The sequence below is a fragment of the Astatotilapia calliptera genome, chromosome 14, assembly GCF_900246225.1.
Source record: "Astatotilapia calliptera chromosome 14, fAstCal1.2, whole genome shotgun sequence".
Classification (NCBI taxonomy): domain Eukaryota; kingdom Metazoa; phylum Chordata; class Actinopteri; order Cichliformes; family Cichlidae; genus Astatotilapia; species Astatotilapia calliptera.
The window spans coordinates 16,335,902-16,353,828 of record NC_039315.1 but is presented as its reverse complement, the minus strand read 5'-3'; the positions used below and the strand labels follow the sequence as shown (position 1 = coordinate 16,353,828).

Sequence of the window (17,927 nt, the reverse complement as noted above, 5' to 3'; positions counted from 1 at the left end):
TCAAGGAAGGGGCACGCCATGTCTGACACTTCCTACAGTCAGGTTTCCGACAAAGAGGCGGAGAAGGTCAGGGTTAATTGAAGTAAACCTGCTAGGGGGCAGGTTAGCTTCACGGAGTGTGTCGTCATAGTAACTCACTCAGAATTTATCTAAACTCGCTTTGTGAAACTGAAAACCCAGAGTTTTCGTTAACTCAGGGTATACTTACTCAGAGTTTGCTCTAAACCGGCTTCCTGAAATAGGGCCCAGTTGCCCAAAGACACTTTATATTGTAAGGTAGATCCTACAAAAACCTAACTTGGATGACCTCCTATGAGCAAGTGATTTGGCAAAAGTGGGAAGGAAAAACTCAACCATCTGCTGCGACCGGTTGGTGTGAGTGGTGGAAGACAGGAAAAAGACATGCTGTGGAAGAGAGCCAGAGATTAATACCAAGAAAAAACAGTTGGTTAGAAATGCCAACTGTTGCTTCATTCTGTGTAGGTTAGTGATGTAGAAAGACAAGTTGTAAGCGATATAGAACCTTTTATATTTGCTCTAATAGTATTTGCACATCAGAACCAGTTTGTGTTACTTGTTAATTGTCCCCTTTTAGTACTTTGCTGGCCTCATTCTCCATCTAACATGACTGTCAATGAACCATATTTACATTTTACTTTATTTCAAGCAGCCACATGAATAATAAAATATTAAATTGTAGTTAAAGATCTGAAAATGTATCGAACTTTGAGAAAATGAAGAAACCTTTTCTCTCAGAGAAGAGTTGTTCCTCTAAGGCCTCAAGAGCAACTATCCTGCAGCTTTTAGATGCTTCCCTACTCCAACACAGCTGAATCAACTGGTTTGATTACCTCTTTAGCATGCCATCAAGTTTGACAAAGGCCTGATAACAAGCTATTCATTTGATTCAGGTGTGTCGGAACATGGACGCATCTAAAAGCTGCAGGACGGTAGCTCTCGAGGACTGGGATTGGGCAACCCTGCTCTAAGGTTATTATAGGGTTTTTTAATTTGTTTGTTCACAAGATGGAGCCAAAGTGCTTCAAAATTACAAAGTCATCATTAAGTGAAAAGAGATAGTGGAAAGCTGTGGGTTGGCAACCACAGGAGTGAATCCAAAGGTGTAACATTAAGTAAATCATTTCCCACACCCAAGCATTTGTAGCCTAAGCTCATTTACAAATCCTGACAAGTTTGCTTTGTTCACAGTTGACATATTCGCACACAGATCCTGTCACTGACTCTCTGTCTGGTGAAAAAGACCCCTCAATGGGGGTCAGCAGGGGGTCAGAGGATGAAAAGAGCATCAACGCATACGCAGTTTGGGAAGCACAGGCACCTTCTCAAGCTTCTCATTGCTTCTTTTCTGAGAGCCTGTTTTCTTTTGACAGTCCTTGTCCTACGTGCAGTGTATCTAGTTTTGCTTCCCCTCGTCTCGTTATGTTTGATTACTCCCAGCTGTGCTCTCCTGCTGTGTCTCATTCACTCACTACTCCCATGTGTATTTAAGCCCTGTGTTTCCTCTGCCCTTTGTTGCGCTGTACCCTCGCTATGCTGTGTTTCATCCCTCCGTGTTCAAAGTGATTCCTGGTTCAGTTTCTAGTGTTTTAGTTTTCTTCTTTCGAGTTTTGTTTTGTATTTGTCATAGTGATTTCCAGTAATATAGCTGCCACTTTCAGTTAAATTTGGTGTACTGTTTTTTTTCATCCCAAACCACAGAATTCGTATGAAGGAAACTCGTCCACCACAAGGGATCACGCCTAACAGGGGAACAGCCAATCACAAAGCAACAAACAAAAGTCAGGTGATTAGTGTGAGCTGTGGGTACTCCTTCCTGACATTTTCCTGTGCTGGGTTGTTTCCCACGTGGTTTGGACTGACTAATGTTACCTGTTGGGCTGGTGGAACTTTTTTAAAAGAGTATTTATTTCGTCATTGTGATACTGTTTCTGTACTGGTGTATCGTTTTATTAGGTGCTGTAACATTTTATTATAGGCAGAAAATAATTATGAATGTCTAACAGTGGTTGCAGGTATTGACTGCTGTTCAAGTGAAGCTTTTTTTTTTTTTTTACCCATTATTTCCCATTTGGCAGTGACGGGAGGGTTAAGTAACAGTCAGAGTGTCTTGGAGGGTTTGTGTATAGTGAAGTAATCTTAGATGGCAGTCAGTGCAGAAAACCGAAGAAGCATCTAACATGAGTGAAACTGAGGGACTTTCTGTGAACAGCTTAAAGCTCCTCAGGTTGGGGAAAAAAGAAAATAAACCTTCTCCCCAGTCTGAGGTCCAGAACGCTCTGGAGCAGGTTATCTTCAAGGATGTCTCCATACATTGCTGCATTCATCTTTCTCTTGACCCCAGTCTCCCAGTTCCTGCTGCCAAAAAACATCCCCACAGCGACACACTGAAACCACCATACTTCACTGTAGAGATGTATTAAACAGGTAAGGAGTGGTGGCTGGTTTGCTCCAGATACAATAGCTAATCATTTTACTAAAGTTTTATTTTAATCTACCATCCAAAGATCTTTTAATGCATCATAGTAGGCTTCTATTCTAACTATATATAACTGCTTCTTGTAAGTAAGTCATCCTCTTTTGCTGGGACTTGAGCGGCTGTGGTATTACAGGACTGGCATAACAAGTTGGGCACAACTGTCACCTCTGTACCACCTTAACAATGGTGTCCACAACAAAAACTCGGTGTGTGTGGCAAATATGTGAGTCTTATGACAACCGACATAACGCCTACCTTTTTGTCTGCAGATAACACTTTGATAAGTCACCGCTCAAAATGTTTAGACGATGAGGGGAAAAAAGTAAAAGCAGCACAAAGTTTATCCAAGCCAGCATGTGTTTGGGGTGGAAAGTTCATAACAACTTAGCAGTCATTGTAGCAGGTAGCATACAAGAATATTAGCATAAAGTTTGATGTTAACATAAGCTAAACTGCTATCGGCTAATATGGTTTATCATTTAAAATGCATGAAAGTTATTAATTTTATGCTACTTTCTTGCAATAAGCTAAATTTTAAATGGCATGCTTGGTTATGTTCTTGAACCATACAATTGAATGTATACATGTACTGTAAAGGCCCTGAATTAATAAATGAATAATACCAGTGAATGAAACAGTCAATTGCCAACATCATGGACACAAACATGCTATAAAGACCCAAAACACTACCTCAGAGGTCCAACTAAGAATTAATTTCTACTTGTAACTACCAGAGATGGGCAGTAATGTGTAATCTGATTACTTTTTTCAAGTAATGAGTAAAGTAAGGGATTACTATTGCAAAAACGGTAATTAGATTACTGTTACTTTCCCGTAGGAACGCTGCGTTACTAAAACCGTGAAATTTTTTTATTTTTTTATTTTTTATTTTTTGCAAGAATGTCTCATGACAGTGACGTAAGCAAGTGCGCTATTAGTGACAACAGCTGTGTGTAGATCAACAGTGGATCACATATCGATTGTGGGAGAGAGTATGAGCGTGCAGCGTTTAAAGCGTGGAAGTACTGACCTTACTTTGAGTTTGATTCCATAAAAAGTGACAAAAACATTAGCGTCCATCGTGCGTGGGAAGAAAACTTCTTTTTACAGCGAAAAAAAACCCCTAAACTTCCAAGCAAGCACCGAGTGCCCAACGACGTAATGGGAAACTCACAGAGAAAGTCGCGGATTCTTCAACTGACCGCGGCACACCTGTACCAGGGTAAACCTCCGCCTACCGCAGTCCTGCTTTACAGGTGAAAATAGAGCAACAGGACTGCTGAGTCTTTGACTTTATTTATGTTCTGCTGTGTTTTACTTGCATCTATTTGAAAGAGTGAGTGTAAACACAAAATATTTTATTTTATGTGCTGGAATGTGTAGAAAATAGGTTTCAATGTTAAACAAATTTATTCAACTCGGAGAATGTTGCATATAATTAAATTTTTGCTTGATGCATAAAGTTAAAAGATTAAAACTGATAAAACAAGTTAAAAAAAAGAGACCTTTCCATTTGATTACATTTTGTATGATGGATTATGTAGAAAAAGTAGAATTGGGCTGAAAGATCTATCGCTTTATCACCTCTTCAGGTTGTAAATCGTGTTTTTAAAAAGTAACTAAGTAATTTTGAAAAATAAGTAATCAGTAAAGTAACGGTGTAGCTGCCGTCATAGGCAACTCTCGCATTTAAGTTCATTTTATTAGATATGTAAGGTTGAAACAATTAGTAGTTGAAATATTAAGAAATAAATCAATAGTAATTCATGTTTTGTTCATTGGATTTATATGTTTAAATGTGTTATTTTTACTAATTGTGCAATTAGATAGGAACCTTTTCTATAGTTCCGTCTGTTGTTGCTAAGAGGGTATTTTTGGCTGGCACACTCAGCAAGCTAATTGAGACGAGCCACGAGGTTTGCACGTCCACAGTAAGATAGTAAGATAAATAAAAGAGTGCCTTTTTTGGACCTCCCCACGATGTAAGGATTAAAGTTTTATTCCCTTTGAGTGAGGCCAATGAGGTAAATGTTTTCTTTTATTTATTTTCATTGTATGTAAATATGCTAGTGTTGCGTGATATTCTAGTGCAATTACCGCAGTGTGAGGTGTAATGTGTATTTTATTGATTGTTTTGTTGGAATGTTTCGTCATATATAATGCTTAGGGGCTTTATTAAGAATATTCATTTAAGTTTGTATTTCTTTTTAGTTCTGACGGCATTGTATCGGCTGTGGTTGGACATCATTACAAGTTAAGGCATGTCGAAGAATCCTCCTGTCCGAAATAAATGTCAGTTAAAACACAAGGAACAAGTTGAGCTTTATTACGACTCGAGGGGAGTAACAGTCAGAACTCAGCCTGCTTCGTGCTGGAGGAGAGAGAAGGAGAAAGAGGTCTGCCGAGCGGGAGCGGAGCTGAGCCGAGCGGGAGCGGAGCTGAGCCGAGCCGAGCCGACAGCGCGCCGGGTCACGTGATTAAGCTCGCGTCTCTCTCAAGCATCAAAGACGCTCAAACACACACACAGACATCTCATAAAGCAACCAGAGTCCAGCGGTGCAGCTTGGTTGCTTTATGAGATGTCTGTGTGTGTGTTTGAGCGTCTTTGATGCTTGAGAGAGACGCGAGCTTAATCACGTGACCCGGCGCGCTGTCGGCTCGGCTCGGCTCAGCTCCGCTCCCACTCGGCTCAGCTCCGCTCCCGCTCGGCTCAGCTCCGCTCCCGCTCGGCAGACCTCTTTCTCCTTCTCTCTCCTCCAGCACGAAGCAGGCTGAGTTCTGACTGTTACTCCCCTCGAGTCGTAATAAAGCTCAACTTGTTCCTTGTGTTTTAACTGACATTTATTTCGGACAGGAGGATTCTTCTCTATGCTCTTCTTGATAGCCAAAGTGACACGACATTCGTCTTGAAGGAAAAGGCAGATGCTCTGGATGCAGAGAAGGAATGTGTGCAGTTAAAGCTCTCGACAATGTCTTCTAAAGACACTTTAGTACCAAGTCAAAGGCTGTCTGGGTTACAGGTCAGAGGTTTCTCTTCTTCAAGGAGAATTCCTCTTCCTGTGACATACACAAGAGAGTTTATTCCTGCGAATTTGAGTCATATTCCCACACAAAGGACAGCAAGAGCGTGGCCACACTTAGAGCACCTGGCTGAAGAAATCGCTCCACTGATTGAATGTGACGTAGGCCTGCTCATTGGTTACAATTGTTCACAAGTGTTGGTACCCAGAGAAGTTGTGGCGGGAAAAGATAATGAACCTTTTGCCCAAAGAACAGACCTTGGCTGGACAATAGTTGGAGGAGCTAATCCATGTGTTGACTATGGGGATGCCATAGGATGTAGCCACAAGATCATTGTCAAGGAAGTGACACCCAATCAGTCAGCTGAGCAGTTGGTCAAAGAAGTGCAATACGTCTGTCGCACACAAGTCAAAGAGGTGGTCACATCTGCAGATGTAATTAAAGTGCTCGAGTCCGACTTCAATGAAAGAAAGGTGGAAGATTCACACTTCTCACAAGAAGATTTAAGGTTCATCTCCATAATGGAAGAAGGAGTGAAGATGAAAGCAGATGGACACTGTGAGTTACCTTTGCCATTTAAGGAAGACAGACCAAGTCTGGCAAACAACCGGAGCTGTGCAGAACACAGACTCAAAAATTTGAAGAGAAGATTTGAGAAGGACAAGCAATACCACAAAGACTACACAGAGTTCATGAGAGAGACTATAGAGCGTGGTGATGCAGAAAGAGTTCCCTCTGTAGACCTGGACAAAGGCCCTGCCTGGTACATTCCACACCATGGAGTGTATCATCCTCAAAAGCCTGGCAAAATAAGAGTGGTGTTTGATTGTTCAGCAAAGTACGGAGGGGTGTCCTTGAACAACTACCTGCTTACAGGGCCAGAGTTAACCAACTCTCTAGTGGGGGTCCTGTGCCGATTTCGAAAAGGTCCAGTTGCAGTGATGTGCGACATTGAGCGCATGTTTCATCAATTCAGAGTCAGAGAAGAAGATCAAAATTACTTTCGCTTCTTGTGGTGGGACAATGGAGACTTCAACTCTACTCCATCTGTCTATCGCATGCGCGTACACTTGTTTGGAGCTGCTTCTTCCCCTGCCTGTGCGAACTTTGGTCTCAAGTATATTGCTGCACAAGGTCAAGGCAAGTTCAGTGAAGCTACCATAAGATTCATTGAGCGAAATTTTTATGTGGACGATGGTCTTATCAGTTTCCACTCAGAAGAAGAGGCAATTCGTTTGGTGAAGGAAGCAAAGGAACTTTGCAGCACAGGAGGCTTGCGACTTCACAAGTTTGTTTCAAACAGTAAGCAAGTGCTTAATTCGCTACCGGAAGAAGATTGTGCAGAAACAGTAAGAAAGGACTTGTCACTGGGCGAGCAACAAATTGAAAGAGCCCTAGGTGTCAAATGGTGCATCGACTCGGATTATTTCCAGTTTCGAGTAGTTGTGAACGAGCAGCCACTTTCCAGAAGAGGAGTGTTGTCCACAGTAGCCTCTATTTACGATCCACTTGGCTTTGTGGCACCTTTTGTTCTACTTGGGAAGCAGATACTACAGCAAATGTGTCGAAAGAAAGCAGATTGGGACGAACCACTCACAAGCGATCTGAAGTCACGGTGGGAGTCCTGGTTGTTGGATCTAAAAAATCTAGCAGATGTCAAAATTGACAGATGTTACGTGCCAAAAGATTTTCAAACAGTTCAGAAGTACGAGCTTCACCATTTCTCAGACGCAAGTGTTTCAGGGTATGGTGTTTGTACGTACCTGAGAGCTGTCAGTGAAGCAGGACAAGTCCACTGCGCTCTTGTCTTTGCCAAGTCCAGAGTAGCACCCACGAAGGTTACTACGGTGCCACGATTGGAGCTGTCTGCAGCAGTTGTAGCAGTGCGGATTAGTGACATGCTCAAAGCAGAGTTGGAGCTAGAAGATGCTCAAGAATTCTTCTGGACAGATTCTCAAGTTGTCTTGGGATATATCAACAACGATGCGAGACGTTTCCATGTTTTCGTTGCAAATCGCATTCAGCGTATTAAGGAAAGCACTCAACCGATGCAATGGAAGTTTGTGGTATCAGATCTCAATCCAGCAGATCATGCCTCGCGTGGACTGAAGGCCAAAGACCTCATTACCTCCAACTGGTTTAGTGGTCCAAGTTTTCTTTGGCAAGAGAAACTTCCCCACGAAGAAGTCACGGTGGGGAAACTTGATGCAGAGGATCCAGAAGTACGCAAAGTTGTTGTACTCCATACAACTACAGAAACAAATTCTTTGGCAGAACGTTTTCTGAAATTCTCCAGTTGGTCAAGGTTGGTCAAAGCTATGGCAAGACTTCTCAGATTTGTGAAAGAGTTTAAGGGCTTGGAAAGGAGAAGCAATAAAGCCACTAACCTTGAAGAAAGGACAGAAGCCGAGCTTAAAGTCATATCCATTGTACAAAGATCAATCTTCTGCAAGGAAATCAAGGCACTTCAAACGCGAAAGGATCTACCCAAGGACAGAACAAATAGACTCTATCGACTCGATCCCTTCCTGGATGAGAAGGGTGTTCTTAGAGTGGGAGGTAGATTAGAGCGTTCTACATTGCAGCCACACGTCAAGCACCCGGTCATCTTACCAAAGACTTGCCATATCGCAAAGTTACTGATTGATCACTATCATCAGCGGGTGAAACATCAAGGACGGGGCATGACGATAAATGAGCTGAGATCGAACGGAATATGGATACTAGGATGCAGTCAAGCAGTATCATCCTTTATCTACAACTGTATTAAGTGCAGGAAATTCAGACGTCGAGGAGAAGAGCAAAAGATGGCAAACCTACCAAGTGAGAGAATGGAGACCACCCCTCCCTTCACGTATTGTGGGATGGATTGTTTCGGCCCATTCTACATTAAAGAAGGAAGAAAAGAACTGAAGCGTTACGGGCTTCTGTTTACCTGTCTATGCTCTCGTGCGGTGCACATAGAGCTGCTTGATGATATGTCAACCGACGCTTTTCTAAACTCACTGCGTTCTTTCATCGCTTTGCGTGGGAATGTACGTCAGTTGCAATCAGATCAAGGCACCAATTTTGTTGGAGCCAGATGTGAGTTTCTGGAAGCAGTAAAGGAAATGGATCAGGAAAGTTTGAAACAGCTAGGCTGTGAGTTTGTGATGAATCCTCCCTCTGCCAGTCATATGGGTGGAGCCTGGGAAAGGCAAATTCGTACGATCCGAAGTGTATTGACAACCATTCTGGATCAGTCATCCAGATCATTAGACAGTTCATCTCTAAGAACCTATCTTTATGAAGTGATGGCGATAGTTAACAGCAGACCTATCACCCCACATTTACTCAACGATCCTACTGGACCTCAGCCACTTACACCTAATCTTCTGTTGACCATGAAGTCGTCAGTAATACTGCCACCACCAGGAGACTTTGTAAAGGAAGATTTGTATCTTCGCAAAAGATGGCGTAGAGTCCAGTACTTGGCCAATGACTTTTGGCACAGATGGAAGAAAGAGTACTTGTTGAGCCTACAACAAAGACAAAAGTGGCACAAAACAAACAGAAATGCAAAGATCAATGACATAGTGATCGTACAAGATGACCAAGCATCAAGAAACGACTGGAAGTTGGCCAAAGTTGTTGCCATACACCCGAGTGAAGATGGATGTATACGCAAAGTACAACTGTTAATGAGTGACTCATTGTTAGATGACCATGGAAAGAGACTGAGTAAACCAGTTCTACTTGACAGACCTATACACAAGACTGTGACACTATTAGAAGCAGATTAGTTTACATTTCATAAGTTCATAGGTGGAAATCACAAGTGATTTGGTGGGAGTGTAGCTGCCGTCATAGGCAACTCTCGCATTTAAGTTCATTTTATTAGATATGTAAGGTTGAAACAATTAGTAGTTGAAATATTAAGAAATAAATCAATAGTAATTCATGTTTTGTTCATTGGATTTATATGTTTAAATGTGTTATTTTTACTAATTGTGCAATTAGATAGGAACCTTTTCTATAGTTCCGTCTGTTGTTGCTAAGAGGGTATTTTTGGCTGGCACACTCAGCAAGCTAATTGAGACGAGCCACGAGGTTTGCACGTCCACAGTAAGATAGTAAATAGTAAGATAAATAAAAGAGTGCCTTTTTTGGACCTCCCCACGATGTAAGGATTAAAGTTTTATTCCCTTTGAGTGAGGCCAATGAGGTAAATGTTTTCTTTTGTTTATTTTCATTGTATGTAAATATGCTAGTGTTGCGTGATATTCTAGTGCAATTACCGCAGTGCGAGGTGTAATGTGTATTTTATTGATTGTTTTGTTGGAATGTTTCGCCATATATAATGCTTAGGGGCTTTATTAAGAATATTCATTTAAGTTTGTATTTCTTTTTAGTTCTGACGGCATTGTATCGGCTGTGGTTGGACATCATTACAAGTTAAGGCATGTCGAAGAATCCTCCTGTCCGAAATAAATGTCAGTTAAAACACAAGGAACAAGTTGAGCTTTATTACGACTCGAGGGGAGTAACAAACGGGATTACTTTTTTGGGGAAGTAATTAGTTACTGATTACTTTTTTCAAGTAACTTGACCAACACTGGTAACTACTTATTATTCGGTCACCTTAGTTTAAGGAGAAGTTATTTTTACATGAGAACGTGATTCATGTGATGTAATGGATGATATAGTAGTGGAAGTGTTTCTTTAGTGAATATGTGAGGGACATTCACGCTATAAGCAGGAGAAACTGATAAAACTGCCTGTTTGAATATGTTGGTTACAATTTTATATTGCATAGTTAACAGGACATAATGTCCTTTTAAAGATTTAGACTTTAAAAGGACACCAGCATATAATTTTCAAACTAACCCTAATATTATAGTAAGATACCTTTCTAGTTTATTTTAACCAATATACTGAACTATCATGTTTAGAAACCTACATAGACCAAATAGTCTATAAAAGGGGTCAGCAACCTGCGGCTCTGGAGCCACATGCGGCTCTTTTGTCTCTACACTGCGGCTCCGTGGTTTGGGAAAATAAATTGTAAAAGTATTTAGCTGAAGTGTATTTCATTTGTGGGGGGTTTTTTTTTGTTTTGTTTTTTTTGTTTTTTGTTTTTTGTGTTGTTTAACTTGTTCTAAATTGGAAGATTATCATGATATTGAAATATAAAAATAAAATGATATTTTATTATTTTTCGTCGCTCAAAATAAGGATACACTACTCACCAAAACGCCATGCGTTTATCCAGACTTTCAACCCCAGGTAGGTCAAGTATGGAGAAATGTAAGAAAAGAAAAATATCTGAAGAAAATAGAACATTTAATGATGCCTGGGCAGATTTATTTGCGTTTACTTCTGACGAGAGCAGCCTACCAGTATGTCTAATTTGTGGATTGTCGATCTTCAGATCCACATACGTATTTGAGCAGCTATTCTCCACCATGAACTATTATTAAAAACAAAAACCACTCACACCTCGCAGAAGACGGCTTACAGTCCTGCGTAAAGACAAAAGTGACTTCGTACAGCCCCGGTCTGCACACGCTGTGTGCAGAGGTTCAGGAGCAAAAGTCCCATGGAAAACTTGTCACGGCAGACCCGATGATGTTTGCATGAACATGCTTTTCGGCTTCTCTTTATTGACTACTTTTCACACACAGTTGCTGTACACATGCAGCTAGCTTTAGCTTTCCAGCACACAGCCCGACACATAACACAACAGTGGAGAGAGCACAGACTTTAAGGTGGCGAGGCGTGATTGCGGACACTCAGGTGCGTCCACCTCTTCTGCAGAGGCACTGTAGGCCAATAAGGATGGCGGCTCAGTTTTTGTTTGCTACATGGATTATTTAAGTTCAGCTTTTTTAATTAATTTCAAAGAGACCTTCAACTGGATGTCTTTCTTTTTTGTAATTTTTTTTTTTAAGATTTCAAAATGTGTTCATTACAATAAAATTTCATTTTCTTTGTAGCACTTCATGGATTTCATAAGCAACACTTTATAGTTGTTTATACAAAGCATAAAGATAAAAAAAACAATGTATGCAGTGTTATGTTCATTTTAGATGTCAAAAAGTATTTGCGGCTCCCAGTGTTTTCTTTTCCGTGGAAACCGGGTCCAAACGGCTCATTGGGTCTTAAAGGTTGCTGATCCCTGGTCTATAAGGTCTAAAAATTGATGCTATAGAGACCTAATCACCCAGTAGAATATTTAACCTGTCATATGTGTCTTTGGCCTATTGTCCATCACTGACATATAACAACTGCTCCTTATTAAAACTCAAACGACTGATTACACATCAACACTGACTTGTCAAAGTTCTTTTAAAATTATATATAAAATTGCTAGCTCAAGTTGATGACAGAGGTTACAACAGAGGTTCGTCCTTAAATGTGTTTGTCTTGATAAGTTGTTGGTAACTACTTGTAGAAGACAACAGATACATTGACCAAACCATCTGATACATAACTCCAATTACCTCCCAGTGTTCCTTAAACCTGTTATTGTGTGTTATGTGTGCGTTTGAGGATTTCATTTAGTAAAATCTTACTTTGCATTTGCAAATCCATATTTTGAAATTGCAAAAACTTTACAACAATGATGGTGAAACCTACTTAACAGCAAAGCCAGACACAAATGACCAATTTTCTGGATTTTTATTGGAAACACAAGGGATTATTTGCGCAGAATTGATCCTCTGTCCCCTACGTTCAAGCATTTCCTTTGACAGTCCCGTGCCCTGCACCAGTTTATTCTGTTTTGCTCCCTCCCTGTCTCGTCTCGTGTGATTATGTTCAGCTGTGTTTCCTGCCTGTTTGCCATTTCCATAGATTTTACAGCACATAAAGGCTCTGTCCCAATTTAGGGTCTGCACGCTTGAAGTACGCATTTCAAGTGCGGTTACGTCACTGCCACGCAACGACGGCTGTCCCAATTCGAAGTGTACTTCAAATGCATACTCCAAATGCGCCGTCGATTTCCCCAAATATCAAACGTGGTCCGGTGCACGCTTCGTGGTCCCATATATCCCACAATTCATAGCGCGGCGGTGGGTGTGGATAATTTTGTCGCAAAATACGGCAGAAGGGAGCGGCCGAAGAGGTTTTTTTTTTCCAAACTTTATTGAACTTATAAAGCGAACAGTCAGTCATTCCAGTTCAGTTTGTACAGTAGACATACAAGGCAAATAAGAGTAACAATATACAGTACAATGAAATAAGGTTGAATAAATAAAGGATTAAAAAAAGAAAAAAGGGGGGGGAATGTGACAGACTTCATAACAACTTTGTACTTGAAAGTTGTGACAGCTCATTCGTTAAACATTTCTGAATGAATTTCAATCAATGATAAACCTTTTTTATTGGAAGTTAATTTAAGAGAGTTTAAGTAATATTCAATTTCAATCAAAAACAAATCAAATGATGGGGTTGAGTTTTGAGATTTACATTTATGTATATGGAATTTCCCTAATAAGATGGAGCGGCCGAAGAGTGAACTGTCAAAAGTACTGAATATGACGTCACTTATTTATGTGCGAATGTTTAATAATTAAAGTCAGTCATATATCCACAAACACAACAAGCTGAAAGTCAGTGATTGATATATATATATATATATATATATATATATATATATATACACACACACAAAGCTGTATGTAACGTGTCTCGCGGTTAGTATCATGGTTGCTAGGCAACCTGAACAGCGTGACGAAGCGTATACCGTCCCATTTCACAAGCCACTCACTTCCGCACTTCTCGTACTTATAGTACGCACCGTACGTAGTGCGCGTACTTCAAGCGTGCAGACCCTGAATTGGGACACAGCTAAAGAGTGACATCAGCCCACAACTTCTGCATATGACAATGAAGAAAGACTCATACTCTGCCTATCCCGGAGCCTGAGCAGGGAAACTGCTTGTTTCTACCCGCTTTGTGTACTTATTGCTCTTTACATGATAGAGCCTGCATTTTATCTTCTTTGGAAAATGCTAGTTGCATAAGCCAGGACTGAAGATGTTAGGGCGTAATGACACAGAGGCCAATACGGAATGCAGCAGGCAATTTCTGCTATGTGGTACCTGTAGGCTAAGACTCCGGTGAGTCAAGAGACAATTTGTAATCTGATAACAGTTTTGGTAATGTCACACGACATACCTGATTACTTTATTAACTTTATTTGACAAGTATACCAGATTTAACCTAGAAGTTGATATGAATGTAATAGTTTAAGAAGTAGCCACAGTATTAAAGTGTCTTCATTCTGAATGCTGCACCTTTTTTGTGCTTTTTTTCTGAGACACAACATAATAATAAACAGAGCTCTTATGTTTAGCATATCTATATAACGCAATTAAATGGTTAGGCGCAAATGTGTTGTACACACAGCGTGTGCAGAGGTTCAGGAGCAAAAGTCCCATGGAAAACTTGTCACGGCAGACCCGATGATGTTTGCATGAACATGCTTTTCGGCTTCTCTTTATTGACTACTTTTCACACACAGTTGCTGTACACATGCAGCTTTAGCTTTCCAGCACACAGCCCGACACATAACACAACAGTGGAGAGAGCACAGACTTTAAGGTGGCGAGTCGTGATTGCGGACACTCAGGTGCGTCCACCTCTTCTGCAGAGGCACTGTAGGCCAATAAGGATGGCGGCTCAGTTTTTGTTTGCTACATGGATAATTTAAGTTCAGCTTTTTTAATTAATTTCAGAGACCTTCAACTGGATGTCTTTCTTTTTTGTAAATTTTTTTTTTAAGATTTCAAAATGTGTTCATTACAATAAAATTTCATTTTCTTTGTAGCACTTCATGGATTTCATAAGCAACACTTTATAGTTGTTTATACAAAGCATAAAGGTAAAAAAACAATGTATGCAGTGTTATGTTCATTTTAGATGTCAAAAAGTATTTGCGGCTCCCAGTGTTTTCTTTTCCGTGGAAACCGGGTCCAAACGGCTCATTGGGTCTTAAAGGTTGCTGATCCCTGGTCTATAAGGTCTAAAAATTGATGCTATAGAGACCTAATCACCCAGTAGAATATTTAACCTGTCATATGTGTCTTTGGCCTATTGTCCATCACTGACATATAACAACTGCTCCTTATTAAAACTCAAACGACTGATTACACATCAACACTGACTTGTCAAAGTTCTTTTAAAATTATATATAAAATTGCTAGCTCAAGTTGATGACAGAGGTTACAACAGAGGTTTGTCCTTAAATGTGTTTGTCTTGATAAGTTGTTGGTAACTACTTGTAGAAGACAACAGATACATTGACCAAACCATCTGATACATAACTCCAATTACCTCCCAGTGTTCCTTAAACCTGTTATTGTGTGTTATGTGTGCGTTTGAGGATTTCATTTAGTAAAATCTTACTTTGCATTTGCAAATCCATATTTTGAAATTGCAAAAACTTTACAACAATGATGGTGAAACCTACTTAACAGCAAAGCCAGACACAAATGACCAGTTTTCTGGATTTTTATTGGAAACACAAGGGATTATTTGCGCAGAATTGATCCTCTGTCCCCTACGTTCAAGCATTTCCTTTGACAGTCCCGTGCCCTGCACCAGTTTATTCTGTTTTGCTCCCTCCCTGTCTCGTCTCGTGTGATTATGTTCAGCTGTGTTTCCTGCCTGTTTGCCATTTCCATAGATTTTACAGCACATAAAGGCTCTGTCCCAATTTAGGGTCTGCACGCTTGAAGTACGCATTTCAAGTGCGGTTACGTCACCGCCACGCAACGACGGCTGTCCCAATTCGAAGTGTACTTCAAATGCATACTCCAAATGCGCCGTCGATTTCCCCAAATATCAAACGTGGTCCGGTGCACGCTTCGTGGTCCCATATATCCCACAATTCATAGCGCGGCGGTGGGTGTGGATAATTTTGTCGCAAAATACGGCAGAAGGGAGCGGCCGAAGAGGTTTTTTTTTTCCAAACTTTATTGAACTTATAAAGCGAACAGTCAGTCATTCCAGTTCAGTTTGTACAGTAGACATACAAGGCAAATAAGAGTAACAATATACAGTACAATGAAATAAGGTTGAATAAATAAAGGATTAAAAAAAGAAAAAAGGGGGGGGAATGTGACAGACTTCATAACAACTTTGTACTTGAAAGTTGTGACAGCTCATTCGTTAAACATTTCTGAATGAATTTCAATCAATGATAAACCTTTTTTATTGGAAGTTAATTTAAGAGAGTTTAAGTAATATTCAATTTCAATCAAAAACAAATCAAATGATGGGGTTGAGTTTTGAGATTTACATTTATGTATATGGAATTTCCCTAATAAGATGGAGCGGCCGAAGAGTGAACTGTCAAAAGTACTGAATATGACGTCACTTATTTATGTGCGAATGTTTAATAATTAAAGTCAGTCATATATCCACAAACACAACAAGCTGAAAGTCAGTGATTGATATATATATATATATATATATATATATATATATATATACACACAAAGCTGTATGTAACGTGTCTCGCGGTTAGTATCATGGTTGCTAGGCAACCTGAACAGCGTGACGAAGCGTATACCGTCCCATTTCACAAGCCACTCACTTCCGCACTTCTCGTACTTATAGTACGCACCGTACGTAGTGCGCGTACTTCAAGCGTGCAGACCCTGAATTGGGACACAGCTAAAGAGTGACATCAGCCCACAACTTCTGCATATGACAATGAAGAAAGACTCATACTCTGCCTATCCCGGAGCCTGAGCAGGGAAACTGCTTGTTTCTACCCGCTTTGTGTACTTATTGCTCTTTACATGATAGAGCCTGCATTTTATCTTCTTTGGAAAATGCTAGTTGCATAAGCCAGGACTGAAGATGTTAGGGCGTAATGACACAGAGGCCAATACGGAATGCAGCAGGCAATTTCTGCTATGTGGTACCTGTAGGCTAAGACTCCGGTGAGTCAAGAGACAATTTGTAATCTGATAACAGTTTTGGTAATGTCACACGACATACCTGATTACTTTATTAACTTTATTTGACAAGTATACCAGATTTAACCTAGAAGTTGATATGAATGTAATAGTTTAAGAAGTAGCCACAGTATTAAAGTGTCTTCATTCTGAATGCTGCACCTTTTTTGTGCTTTTTTTCTGAGACACAACATAATAATAAACAGAGCTCTTATGTTTAGCATATCTATATAACGCAATTAAATGGTTAGGCGCAAATGTGTTGTACATTCACACTATTTAACCAAAGATATGAACCTAATTAGCTAGGATGCATGAAGCCATACTCTTTTGATAAAGTTCAGGACTGAACGACTGAACACAATCAAATGAGGAGACAGGGGAAGCAAAGCGGAACATGGAACACACAGGGCACGAGCCTGTCAAACTAAAACAGGAAGTATGGTGCAGACAGACGAAACCCAGGGAACAGAAGGAGAAGAGAGAGGGAAAGGAAGCAAGGGACAGAGCGAGAAAGAGAGAGACCAGACCCCAAATACGAATGTATACAAATATAATTATATATTATTGTTGTTATATAAAGGAACATGTGTATGAAATGTAAGTGGCACACTAATTTCAGAAAGTAATAATAATAATAGTTATTATAATTTTTATTATTATTATAAAGTGAAATAATAGTCTTAGTTATAACATAATATAAACAGAAAGTGATACCTAAATTTCTGTTGTCAGCTCCTTTAAATGCAAGTCCGAAAAATAAATGAATAAATAAATAAGCTATTATAATTATTATTTATTCATTTGGCTTGAAAAAAGTTTGTTTTGGTACAACAGAGCATCAGCTTGATCCTAGATCTGCAAAACCTGATCTTACACTTACACCAACTGCGCTATCGTGGGGTTCTCATTTGTAACTCATTAATCAAAGTCAGTTTTGGTAGATTACACTGATGACTATTAAAACAAACTGGCTATGTTTTCGTACATCAAGTCAATCCCATGATGAGGCTGAAGGAGCGAGTTTCTTTCTGCCTCCCATTGATTTGAAAAGCCTCACAATTCAAACCAGTGAGAGGCAGCTGAAGGAGAATCGTGCTTCTGATATAAAGACGGAACACGTTGTTAGAAATTGCTGAGGACAGTCTGTGGTCCTGAGAACTGGGGGCTGCTCTAAAACAACCAGCTTTATAGAGAAAGAAAAAACAGTGCTAAAAGAGAGTGGATCATTTCAATATAGAGACTGTCTGAAGGTGAACATATTTGTCTTTCTAAAAGTTGCACACAAAATATGCATTAATTTATTTATAAATCGTTTCTACTTTGGCATCCAGTACAAAAAGTGAAATAAAAATAATCTTTAAAAAATGTATTTAGGAATTTTAGGAATCTTTTAGAAAAAAAAATCTTGTGAAGTAAGACACACAGAGTAGTGAATTTCAACACGTATATATTTTACT

At 39.9% G+C, this 17,927-nt stretch overlaps 1 protein-coding gene across 1 annotated transcript; it reads left to right on the top strand.

The window, feature by feature from the left end:
• The first annotated feature begins 5,356 nt into the window (after positions 1-5,356).
• On the top strand, positions 5,357-10,037 carry LOC113036966 (uncharacterized). The gene is made up of 2 exons (XM_026193613.1): positions 5,357-9,722; positions 9,910-10,037. Exon 1 carries the CDS (start codon positions 5,467-5,469, stop codon positions 9,298-9,300), a length of 3,834 nt encoding a protein of 1,277 aa, XP_026049398.1. The 5' UTR covers positions 5,357-5,466; the 3' UTR covers positions 9,301-9,722; positions 9,910-10,037.
• Positions 10,038-17,927: the final 7,890 nt, after the last annotated feature.

Excerpts from the sequence above, each read along its gene's own strand:
- LOC113036966 (XM_026193613.1), top strand. The coding sequence starts at position 5,467 with ATGTCTTCTAAAGACACTTTAGTACCAAGTCAAAGGCTGTCTGGGTTA.